Source organism: Staurois parvus, unplaced genomic scaffold, assembly GCF_062004578.1.
Source record: "Staurois parvus isolate SC_StPar_1 unplaced genomic scaffold, SC_StPar_1.0 ptg000114l, whole genome shotgun sequence".
NCBI classification, from domain to species: domain Eukaryota; kingdom Metazoa; phylum Chordata; class Amphibia; order Anura; family Ranidae; genus Staurois; species Staurois parvus.
Genome location: NW_028317910.1, coordinates 3,265,206 through 3,278,051, shown reverse-complemented (window position 1 = coordinate 3,278,051; position 12,846 = coordinate 3,265,206). Strand labels below are relative to the sequence as shown.

Sequence of the window (12,846 nt, the reverse complement as noted above, 5' to 3'; positions counted from 1 at the left end):
GTAGGTGACTATGTATTGTGTGTATAAATTTCCTTGGCCCACTTTCAATTGGTACAAATCTTCTGTGAAAACCAGTGGAGGGGCTAAACGCTAGTTCTGGCAGCCAACGGGGCCAATCCTGCTAACACTGCGTTTTTGGGGACACTATAAAAAGGAAGTACTAGTATAGTTCTGTTCATGATCATTATATTGATCCGTACAAACACTATACTAGTAATGGGGGTGATCAGCGACTTATAGTGCGAGTACGATAGTGTGCGGGCAAACACTCGCTGACCCTGGCTGGGAGGGGTGCTAACTGACCCTGATGCCATCTGATGTCGCTAGTGGCAGGAATACAGTGATCAGTGAACAATTCTATATACTGATACTGATCAAACGGTTAAATGTGCTAATCTAACGTGTGTGTGTAAAATGTAGTGCTTTTACTCGGTGTGGTGTTCTCTCTTCTCTCCCTGGACTGAGCGAGGGGCACAGGCGTGTTCACACATTCCGAAATAGGAAGCGACATAAGATTATATCGCTTTACCCAGAGCCGCTGCTCGTCCGCAAAGTAGTTAAAAACAAAAAAAAACCCTTAAAATGTTTTTTTTTGTAATTCTCAATAGGGTATTTTTTATTTTATTTTTGAAACTTAATATTATTATTTTTATACTTTTATCAGAATAGTAACATCATAGTAACATTGTACTACTGTGGGGGGCGATCAGAGATAATTTCTCTTGCAATGCAAAGCTTGCTGTCATGAACCTAACTCATCTATGAACTGTCATAAATGAGTTAGGGTTTTGACGGCTGAAGATAGTGATCTGTGATTGGCTGGAGCTGGTCACATGGTACAGGGTACTGTGATTTGCCCAATATATCATATGACAGCTGTGGGCCAATCACAGCTCACTAGGAAGAGAAGCAGAGCTGTTATGAATTAGATTGATTCATAACAGCTTTGCTTACATTGTGATCATGTGATCACATAATCACCGGGTCACATTCACCGGGATCTTCATTCCGCTGTCCCCCGGACACAGCAGTCGCTGGTGGGGAGCACTGCATGCTGTGTTAGTACGGCCAGAGCGACATACCTGTACGTCGCTTTGCCTGTAGCAGCTGCCCAGCCGCAGTACATTGCAGGAGGGCGAAAAGCGGGTAAAATAACAAACATGTTATACTGGTATTGCACAGAGCGGTCCCAATCCTCCTCTTCTCAGGTCCCCTGGCTACGATCTTGGGTCCTCCTCTTCTTAGTGTGTCCCCATAGCAAATTACTGCTATAGAGGCATATGGTGACGCCCCCATGCACTCTTCACTGCATTTGATTGTCAGCAGCAGGAGCCAATGGTTCTTGCTGCTGCTTGAGTCCCTGTATGAAGAGGAAGAGAAGGCAGAAAAGATGCAGCCATGCACAGCGCTGGATCTACTTGGCCCTCTCTTGCCACTCCCACGGGGAAGGGGGAGGTCAGAGAAACTAAAAATGTTTGTTTACCTTATTACAAGGAATGCATTATGGTAAAAAAAAAACATTTTTAGGTTTAGTATCATTTTAATTGTAGAGACCAAGAGTGAATGAAACACATTAGGGGAACATTTCACGCAATAAGAACTGTTCGCACTGGAACCTGCTGCGAGAAACCCGTGTTTCATGCACATTTTCCGCACTGCATTCCAATCACACTGGGTGTGCAATCTGCTGTGGATGGCAAAAGATTCCCATCGACACCCCAAACGCAGAGCAAAGTGTGTATATGGTCAAAATGTAAAATCATATATTCATCTCCACATTGTATTTCAAGGATTTCTAGCCTACTCCTATTAATCTTGAAGTTTGTAAACTTACTTTGTAAAGATCCTAACACATTAATTTCCTTGAATTCTGTGACAGGTAGTCACTATGTCCTGTGAGTAGGCACTGCAGTGTCACACATTTCACAGAGCCTGCCTTCTGAGCTACAGAGGAGCTAAACAGGAGTCGCCTCAAAAGGCAGAGTCAGTACAGGAATGCATACAGCAAGGTACCATGGGACATATAGTCATTAAAAATTGAAAGTAAGCATATTCAATGAAAATAAATATTTTGTCTAGAATTCTGTATCTGTTCCCTACTCTGCCAATAATGATAAACATGCCTGACTTGGGCATCTTTCAACAGAAGATACTAAAATACATATGGGGAAATAAGAGACCCAGGGTGAACAGACATATGCTTTTTGCCCCGAGATTGAAGGGAGGATGGAGTGTCTCGGACCTATCCAAATATTTTTATGCGGCACAATTAGTCCCATTGATAAGCTTTCACTCCAAACATAGCTGCCCGTGTGGATGCAATTAGAATCATCACGTCCCCAATACTCCAAATAGCCATATGATGTGGCTGAAAGCAAGGGACAGACCTAGAATTTTGTGTCCCATGTTGTCTTTTTCCCTTACCCCATGGGATAGATTAGTGAGAAAACATGCTGTAAAAGGAGAAGCATCACCTCCCCACTAAGGAGCCACGTCGATTCTTTCTACCCACCTCCTCAATACTCTTAGCCACACCAGTGACAACTCCATTGGAACATCTTTGGAGAACTTTAGATAAGCATGAAGGTCATATATCTAAGATATATACTATCCTGCATGAAGACTCCACCAAATTGCTCTATATGGAAAGATGGGAATGAGACCTAGGGGAAGTATTGGAGGAAGCAGAGTGGAACAAGCTGGCTCAGCTTAACTCTAAAAATTATATCAATACATCACTGATTGAGGCTAATGATAAGGTCTTCCTACAGTGGTATTTGGTACCATCCAGTCTGGCGTCCTTTGTTCAAGGGGCTTCCTCCAGTTGTTTCCATGGATGGAAACAGGAGGTTCTCACATGTGGTAGACCTGCAGCAAAGTAAATCTATTTTGGATCTGCACCTATAATTTTATATATTCACTTACCCAGGTGAATCTTGCCAAGTCTCCACAAAAGACCCTTCTAAGAAAATCGGTGGAGAGAATACCTTAACATGTGAGACGCCTGATTGCATTTATATTTACTGCTGCCAGAATATCCATTGATTGATCATGGAGATCCCCCGCAGTTCCCTTTGACCTCTTAAAGGCCAAACTGACCTGGATAATGGTCAATGAATGTCTGACCGCTATTCTCCATGATAGGGTGGCCTACTTTAAGAAAGCATGGGACCCCTGAAAGGAATATCTCTCAGGACCCTCCTAGGTCAGACTAAGGGTAACGTGTAGAACCCACAGAGGGTGCACACTCTACGTCCTAAATTCTTCTCCCCCCCTCTTTTATGTTTCTCTCTCTCTACACTTTTCTCTCTTTTTTAAAGCGGAGTTCCACTCACCCCGTCAAAAAATAAAAGTCAGCAGCTACAAAAACTGTAGCTGCTGACTTTTAAAAAACAGCCACTTACCTGTCCCTCGGTCCCGCGTTGTGTCCCCCGGAGCTTGTTTTACCGGCCGTCCTGTATTCCAGGAGGCCGGCATCTTCAGTGTGGGCACCCTGCTGTGATAGCTTGCGGCTTCACAGCCGGGTACCCACTGTGCGTGCGCGAGTAGCGCTGCGCTTCATGAATGGTCCTGTAGTCTTCTGGGACCTGTCACATGTCCCAAAAGACTACAGGGAGGAAGGGAGGACACCTCCCGCTTCCGATCGCCTGGAAGTGGGAGCAGGTACCTGTCAAATTCGGGTAACCGCTCCCCCGCCCCCCAAAGGTGCCAATCCTTAATGGGGAGCAGTCCTTAAAGCAGAACTTCCCCTTTTGGGTGGAGCTCCACTTTAAGTTTTTTTTATAGGTGCAGTTAGCATAAGGCCCCCCCAATACGCCATACAATGTTCCAACAAATGTTCTATTTTTAGTTTCTTTTTGTTGTTGACCTCGCATCCTCAAGTCGCATTTGGGACCCCATTTTGCTGAGCAAAAAATGCTCTCTGGTCATGAAGGGGGTAAACACTTCAAGCGGGTAAAATGACACACATTGATGCACAATATAATGCAAAATACAACAGTCTGCACCATCCTGGAAAATACTAGGCAAAGGCAGAAAAAAAATACTTACCTTATACCCCGACTTCTGGCATGCTCGCTAAGTGAAAACTCCAAAACAAACCATCCAAAAGCTGGATGTAAGGTTTTGTGTTTTTTTTTTTTTTTTTACTTTTTTTCTTCCTGATTTAAATTTTTTTTTTCTCTAACATGGCATTTTTGAAATTGGGTTAGGTACTATTTAATAAGGGGACCTTGCATTTTCATGCATGGCTGTCTTTAAATCCCGAAGTCAAGCGCACAATCACAGCTAGTTTTAAAGGTCTTTTTGAGGTGAGCAGCGCCCCCTGGTGCCACCACACAAGCCTGATCACGTCAGGCAGGAACACCGTGTGCACTTAAAGATCAACAAAGCGTTGTGAAAAATATTTCAGAGTAATCCACCATCTGGGTGGGCTTCCGCCCCAAACACCGTATATTCACAGCTGCACTAAGAGAGTTGAAAACACAACACACACAAGTCAGAAAGAGTGCGGAGAGCAAATTACCTGTCATTCTCAGATTTGTATTTTAAATTCTTTGACTGCTGCTACAAATAACAGATTATTAGAATGTCGATGTTTAAGGATGGAGGTCGCCCACCTTGTTCTCATAGAAAGTCACAACTAAATGTTAAAATCTTGTGTAACAGGAAAGAATAAAAGAAGGTACTTGCTCCATGCAAGTATGACCAGTTTAAAAAATACTCTGCTAAGGAAAATGTATTAATATCCTTGAAAGTTCATCTATGTCAACCTAAGGACCCAGATGCCATTTCTCTTTTTAATGGGAATAAGGAGTTCTTTTTCTTTTAAGCCAATTTGCCTTCCTTAGTTCCTTTCTTTTCCCTCCTCATCAACATGCTAATGAAGGTTTTAAATAAAACATTTCCATTTTCATTACATACCTTATTTCGGCCCAGTGATGTCATCACCAGGTCCCTGTGCCTCTCTATGCAATGGGCAAACTATGGCTGGTGGGAGGGGACCAGCAAAATACTGTACGCAGCTTAACATGCGAATTACATTTTTAAAGAACAGCTTAATGTATCCAAGCCAGCAGGGTATTGTACATAGATTCCTGAAACATCCCAGCACCCTACCTCAGTACTCCTCTCAAGAACTTTCAGCCCTGATTCAAGCAGTGAGCTGACTCCTGGGAGGAGTTAAGTAAATATCAAAATACCTTGATGAATGGATGTCAGTCTGGAGAAGTGGCTGTTCCTAGGCATACTGCATTTGCATACAGATAACATCCACACATGATGCAGAGCCTCCATAACTGAAGGAACCGAAATCCAATAAATTAAAGGGGCGGGTCAGGGACAGTCAAGCTGGGGAAAAAGTCCTAAATGATGCTGGAGGTCCTCCAGGTAGAAAATGAGGCATGCCCTGACTTGCTGCAGCTTCTAATGCACATTTTAACCGCTTGCCCCCCACCATATAGTAGAAGTACTGCTACAGAGCAGCAGGGCTGTGCAAAATTATGTATATATACACGTGATTTGCATGTCCGGGTAGGGGGTGCGCGTGCTGCTATTAGCGGCTAGAGATGTCAATCACTGGGTCCCATCCAGCAATTCCCAGCTAGCACTCGGCGATCACCGGGGAAAGCTGACGGGGAGAGACCTGTGTGTAAACAACACAGGTCTCTCTCCTGTAAGCAAGGACATGCTGCATTATATTTCTCTACACAGCAGAGAAATACATAGCAGCATGTCTCTGTAGTAAAACACACACAGCACATAATGTAAACCACACAGCACACAGTTAACCCTTTGATCTCCCCAGATGTTAACCCCTTGCTGTCCAGTGTCATTAGTACAGTATCAGTGCTTTTTATTAGCACTGATCACTGTATTAGTCTCACTGGGGATGTCAGTGGCAGTTAGTCAGTTGCCAGTCAGTGTCAGTATGCCTGCCGCAGTCCCGCTAAAAGTCAATGATCGCCACCATTACTAGTTAAAAAAAGTTCCAGTATATATATACCGCCATTTGTAGATGCTATAACTATCACATAAACCGATTAATTTACACGTATTGGGATTTTTTTTTTTTTTAGCAAAGACGTAGCAGAATACATTATGAAGAAATTAGATTTTTTATTGGATGTTTATAGCAAAAAGTCAAAAATATTGTTTTTTTTTCAAAATGGTCGGTCTTTTCTTGTTTATAGCGCAAAAATTTAAAACCACACAGGCGATCAAATACCACCAAAAGAAAGCTCTATTTTTCGGAAAAAAAAGGACAAAAATTACATTTTTGTACAGCGTTGCATGACCGTACATTGTCAGTTAAAGGAAAGCAGCGCCATATCGCAAAAAATGGCCTGGAGGGCAAGTGGTTAAAAAGCTCACAGTGTGCCGTGAAATCAGAGTAAGCAATTTTCGTACAGAAGAGGAGCATGTACAACTGTGGAAGAGTGAAGACAATGCTGGAGTTCAGCTTTAACATACTTATGATCTTTGTCCCATTTGTGGATATTCCCATTACTTCCTGTCCTGCAGGAACAACAGAATGAGAAAGGAAGACTCTTCAAACTGAAGGTAATCCCCTCTTTGGCAGTTGTCACCTGTACAAAATGTCCTCACTGGACAATTTCTCCTATATCTCTGTTGCAGTGACAACTCAAACTTTTAGGCCTCATTCACACAAGTGTACTAAAGTGTGCACCCATGTATGGGCTGTTTTACCTGCACAGGATGCGCAAGTGTTCTGTACACTGGAAATCCGCCTGTCCCATTCATGTCAGCTTGGACACAAACACAGCTGCTGCTCCATAGCTGACATCTCTGTGACTCCCCAAAAACAGACTGTGTGTTCGGGGACCCGCACCTGCACAGATCTCAAATTGGGAGCAGCTGCCTTTTTGCAACAGTGCACCACAAGAGGATTAGCATTATTTTCACACCGCTGCATTCCATTGGCATGTCTTGGATAAAAATAAAAAAAAAAAAAAATACAGGTGCTTTTTTGGTGCGACAATGCACATTTTTAGAAAGCAGTCTTATTGTGAATGGAAAAACCTTCCCAGAAGCCGGCTGCTGCAATTAGCAGGGAGTATGAGCTTTGCTGATTGCACAGCTATAGGTCTGACTCCGCAGAAATGGGGAGCTTTAGGTGAACATACTTACCTCTACCCCTCTTCACCAAGAACTTCAATGTGCAGCCTGCCCGACACCTCTTCTGCAAAACTCCTCTAGGTCAGCCAGTGATCCTCCAACAGATTTGTGTACTGTGGGCTCAATTTATATAAAAAAGGAAAAATACCCCATTCCTCTTCCCTCCACATCCTATTTCTCCGTTCACTGCCATGCTGCTGCCTTGGCTCCTAAGAGACTGCCCATATACTCTGCGTAGGGAAAGGGTTCTTGGGAGTGTTGGTAATGTAGTTCTGGGGGCATGTATATGTCAGTAGCAACTGCCCTCCCAGCAGCTGTCTCTGGTAAGATATTTCTTAAGTTTGCTGATGTCATAGGGAGTAATAAAAGATGTTTCTTGCTGCAAGAAAAAGGCACAAGAGAAAATAAATGCTGGGACATGATCTAGGAGGAGGGAGGGGGTTGGAGGCTAAATTTGGGTTCTGTCTGGCCATACAATAGAAATCTCCCAGTACTGAGGGATTAAATTGCCTAGCAGGTTTTCCTGCTATACTGGAATTAGATATTCAGCATGCTTCCTTACACGTTCTGAAGGTAGACCAATGGTACCGAAAAGGATACATTTTAGTTGATACCCTTCACATCACTGAAGGGAATACCACAGACAGATACGGATGTCTTAAAGCTGAACTCCGATTCTATATCTAAAAGCAGTTTTGCAGAATGTCACGTCTTGCTTGCACTAATATGGCGTGCTTTTGTCAAATAGCGCTGTAGCCACTGAAAAATGTGTTTCTGCTTTCCATGGTTCACTCTCTTTCATGTTTGTCAGACTCATGGCCACTATGCCCTCTCCCGAGGCCACCAGTCTGGTTTAGCCCAGCAATGTCATTTCTGCAGTGGGAAGAGCTGGTTTGCTCAGATTCCTGGTCTGTCCAGCCCACCCATGCTTGATTGTCAGGTTTTGCCAACCCACTTGAGCACACTGTAAATGCCCATGATTCTGCCCACTATATCGCTAGTATAGCGATGCATCATGGAACTTTTACTAGTTTACTTGGGCACATGAATAGGAAATGGATGTGACCACAGGCATCTCCTTCCAGCGGCTAGTGACATTAGTGCTGTAAAATAACAACCGATGACATCACAAAAAAAAAAAAAAGATTTTACCTAAAAGAACTGAAAAACAATTGTTTGTCGTATTTGAGGTAGGGAAGTTTAGAGTAATTTTTCAGAGCATCTTGAAGTTCAGCTTTAAAAATAAAAACTGCATTTCTGAAGATTGTTCTTTGCTCATTGTAGCTAATCATTCATTAGCCAACAATGACAACTCACACATAGATCCAGATACAACGTATATATAAAACACCAGATATGTTTATTATAACAAAAGTCCTGATCATTTACAGAGGAGGGTCTGGTCTCAAAGTCTCTGAGCAGTGGTTGGAGGAAATGTTGTGCGCGTGGTTCTCCTAGCAAAGAAAGATTTAAAAAAAAAACACACATTTAAAATAGTTCAGTTCTGTTGAAGGGAAAATGCAGAGAGCAGGTCTAGGCATACATCAATGTTCTCTAAATGTCAGCTGGAGATCCTGCCAATAACTACATTTCCTGTTGCAGGCTGACAATGCTAAGCCACTACCTTGCAATAAACAGCAGCATTGTCAGCCTGCTGTGGCAGCGCTCCCAGTTGGCTGTTGGGCTCCTTACCTGATACATATAATACACAACCAAACAGTCAATATCTTACATTGCATCAATAAGGAGTGATTTTTTCAAATTGTGATGCAGCCACTGAATAATCAGGTTCTTATTCTCAGCTTTTCATGGCTCACCATCTAATTATCTGTTTGTAAGACCAGGAGCCACTATGAACTCTCCTCCCCCCAGGCCACATGGGAACGAGTGCACAGGACAGGCTGACAATACTGCTACCATTCAAGAGGCAGTGGCTTTGCATTGTAAACCTGCAACAGGAAGTGCCATTACTAGAAGGATCTCCAGGTATAAAACTTTTCAGTAAATTTACAAACAATCATTTACTTAGGAAAGCTCTACTCAATGACACGTGTTTACATCTTTATACACTTTAAAGATGGCCTACCATGGCCAATGAAAGGTCCACATTTTTTGACAGTCACCTTCCCTGATCAACAAAAAAGGCTTTAAGAATCCATTTGTGAATAAACCATTTGGACAAAAAAAAATACCTTTGAGTGGCAGGGACTGTGAAAAAAAAAAAAAGGGGGACTTTCCGGTTGCTGTGGAAGGTCTACTTTATGATTACATTTTGCCTTACAGCCAGATGGAATTGTCAATCCATTTATACAAATATTACTTTGTTTTGTTTTAAAATACGCCAACAGTAAATCAGAAGATGTAATTTCTGTCCAAGCAAAAATATTTTAGTGGTAAGTGGTTTTGCCCTAATATCAACGGCTGGATAATCTATTTTTTGTGTGGTCATAAGGTCTGAACTCACTTCAATGGGCCGATATGCTCCCAGCCTGAAACGACAACATACAAGGTCCACAAAGAACTCAGCTAACCCGTGGATCATACCTGCAACCAAGGAGAAGCACCAGTGAGTGTGGGAGCGACAATATGTTTAATGCAACTACAGACAAATTTTTTCTTTTATGCCACATGTAAGCCTTCCGCAATCCAGATACAGGCAAGCTCAGACTAGGAGAGAGAGAAGCAGGACAAGGAGCCAATCAGGTGTGCCATAGTGCAGAAAGCATGTCGATAGGATTAAAGAGCAGAGTGACAAAAAAAGATGAGCCTTCAATCAGGGACCTGATTTTTATTCACTGCAAGTAAGTAACATCCATGGGTTGCTCCCCAACCCCGTGACTGGACAACAATAGAAGCAGGACACAAATGAGCTCATGTCTGTCACCCTGCTCTCTACCCCCTTTTGCCCCTTGAACTGCAAAAATCTGGCTCCTTGTGCTGTTTTAACCTCCTGTAAATGGACTGAGAGGCTGATACTTAGATTCAGATAGTAACACTGCATGCAGTAACAAAATACATTTAATGGATTCCTTCATACACAACTGCATTCATTTCTGTCTGGAGGCTAGTTGATCAATTCCATTTTCAAAACTCACCTGTGGTAGTGAATATGCCGCCAATGATGCCACAGAGCTGCACAAGGAACTTCCACAGTGGCATGTGATCTTCTGTGACTGTCACCATCAGGGAACTGATGTCATACTTCATGAATATACCGGAAACGCCGTGGCTGCCCGTGGCATGATTGATCACACGCTCCTGTAGGGGAAGACACAGATAACACAGAGTGTCAGTGAGTCTATGATTGGTGTGCACAATAGATGTTACCAAAAAATTGGATGAAAGGTAATTCTGTTACTCATGATGACCAATTACATTCCTCCTTTTATGTATTATCCTTCAACAACTCCAATTAAATAAAGAATTCCAAATTATTCACTAAACAATTTCTAGAGTCACTTTTTTAGATTTGTTCTGTGCAATTATTTGATTTAAAGGATAAATTCACCTTTGGAAAATGTTACATGCTCCACCCGTTATTAGCCGCTTTCTGTCCGCCCTATATCAGAAATACTGCTACAGGGCGGGGCGGGTGTGCAGAATCAGGTGTATATATATATATATATATATATATATATATATATATATATATATATATGTGATTTTGCATTTCCAGGTTGGGGGATGGGCACGAGGCGTGCCCTAACGATGACGCTGTCTGTGGCAGCGGCTGTCAATCACCGGTTCCCAGCCGGTGATTACTCGCCGGCGCCCGGTGATTGATGAGCATCTCCGACGTGGAGGGGGGGGGGGTTGATGAGAGAACAAAACAGTTCTTCTCTCCAGTCAGCTCCTGCACACTGCTTTGCATGGCTGTGCATAGCACAGCCATGCAAAGCAGTATGCTTACAGAGAAGCACAAACACACAGCCCCCTAGGAAAACAGCACACAGTTAACCCTTTGATCACCCTACATGTTAACCCCTTCCTGCCCAGTGCCACTAGTACAGTGTCAGTGCTTTTCATTAGCACTGATCACTGCATTGGTGTCACTGGGGATGTTCAGTTCCCCCCCTGTGTCAGAATGCCTGCCGCAGTCCCGCTATAAGTCGCTTATCGCCACCATTAATAGTAAATAAAAAAAAAAAAATCCCAGTATATATATACCGCCATTTGTAAAAGCTATAACTTTCACATAGTGTCCTTAGGTGATGGACCTCTTCTCCTTTAGAGAAGTTTATGTTTTTAACCATTCCTTTTGTCTTCTGACATTTCTATTAAGATCTGCCTGCTTATTGTCCTAGGCTATCCAGCAGTTTCCAGTACTGCTCAGTGCTATACCTTGGGGACTATACCAGAACCTCACTGTTTGGGGCCAGCCTGTAATCCTGCGTTAGGCACTCAACCTTGGCATGAAGTGTAAAGTGTGCAGTCAGCTATACAGTTGGTCCATTTTTATGGTTACCAGACCCCAACTACCCCTTTGGGGGTATGACCTCAGTGACAGCAAAGCCTGGAAACCTAACAGTCCCAGCAACATGGATAAAGGCAAGACAGAATTACCATGTAATTTTGAGACCGGTTCCTGGTTAATAATTGACAGCCCACAAGGCTAAAGAATAGGGAGTTATGCACTTTGTGTTACTCCATGTTTTAAATTGCCTGTAATGTTTTTGTCACAATAAGTAATATCTACCAAATTTTACATATGGCATTTTCCCCCATTTGGTCTCAGGATGATGATGTAGTTATGACATGCCTCCCGGCTGATGCACTTCCACCTGCCATATCTGCCGAAAACACACAGCACATTTGCTGTACTTCCCTGCTGCCTTCTGGGAAACCCCATTCATTCCATTTCCCATTCTTTGAGTACCCCACCGGGGATCCCCTCTTTTTAGCAGCCACAGATTGCTGCACAAGGGAGCTGGGAGAAAAAGGGCTGAGAATGATGCATTCTGGTGATGGCCTACAAGAACACTCGGTACACCACTGTCACCCTCCACACAGGGGGATTCCTTTTCCCTTGTCCCAAAGCAATGTTCTATTATGAGAACACTCCCTTCCTCTGACTCCCTCTCAGTCACACACAATGCACAGCCTTTCAAAAGCTGATTTCTTTTGTCTGAATTATTTGGAAAATTTTCCCAACCCATAGCACCTTTAGTAACCAGGTTCCAGAAAAGCAACACATCCGCTCTTCATAAATTATAGTTGGAACCATCAAAACTGTTTGAGGATAAAACAGAAAACAGCGATGGAATGCAGATTTTGTAGCAGAAGCAACAATGTCTTTTTTAAACCCCTGCATTTTATGAGCCACAGGCTATGGCTAAACAAATATTCTCCACTGTTGACACACTAATCAACGTGCTGCAAACCTGCCTTGAAGCACCCTATTCTCCACAGTGAGAACAGTTCCCTATGGGCACAAAGAGGGTGGCAAAAAAGGATAAAAAAAGGACTTCTCATCTGTGCACAAATTGAATGTGCACTACACAAGGACCAGCCTTATCCTGAAAGGATATTCACTCCTAAACTGAAATTAATCCAAAGGAAAAGAATTTTAAGAAAAAGGAGTTTGTTCTGGTAGTGGATCCTGCAATTTCAGTCCTCAATAAAACAGCATACAGTTCCTATTTTGAAGTCCTCTTGAAGACCACTAATCAGGTCTAGTCCTGCAGCCGAAAATTGCTGCCATATCTATTT

At 42.9% G+C, this 12,846-nt stretch overlaps 1 protein-coding gene across 2 annotated transcripts in view; it reads right to left on the bottom strand.

Annotated features, from left to right (window-relative positions):
• Positions 1–6,097: 6,097 nt before the first annotated feature.
• The window catches only part of ERGIC2 (ERGIC and golgi 2), a 28,315-nt gene continuing 21,566 nt past the window's right edge, over positions 6,098–12,846 (bottom strand). Inside the window, exons 12-14 of one of the 2 annotated variants that reach the window (XM_089671738.1) lie at positions 10,233–10,395; positions 9,602–9,681; positions 8,479–8,591 (exon numbers count right to left, since the gene is read on the bottom strand). In XM_089671738.1, coding sequence (XP_089527864.1) covers positions 8,523–8,591; positions 9,602–9,681; positions 10,233–10,395 — 312 coding nt within the window. In that variant the 3' untranslated portion in view covers positions 8,479–8,522. Of the gene's footprint in view, positions 8,592–9,601; positions 9,682–10,232; positions 10,396–12,846 lie in introns of both variants that reach the window. The other variant, XM_089671737.1, reaches the window with a different exon arrangement.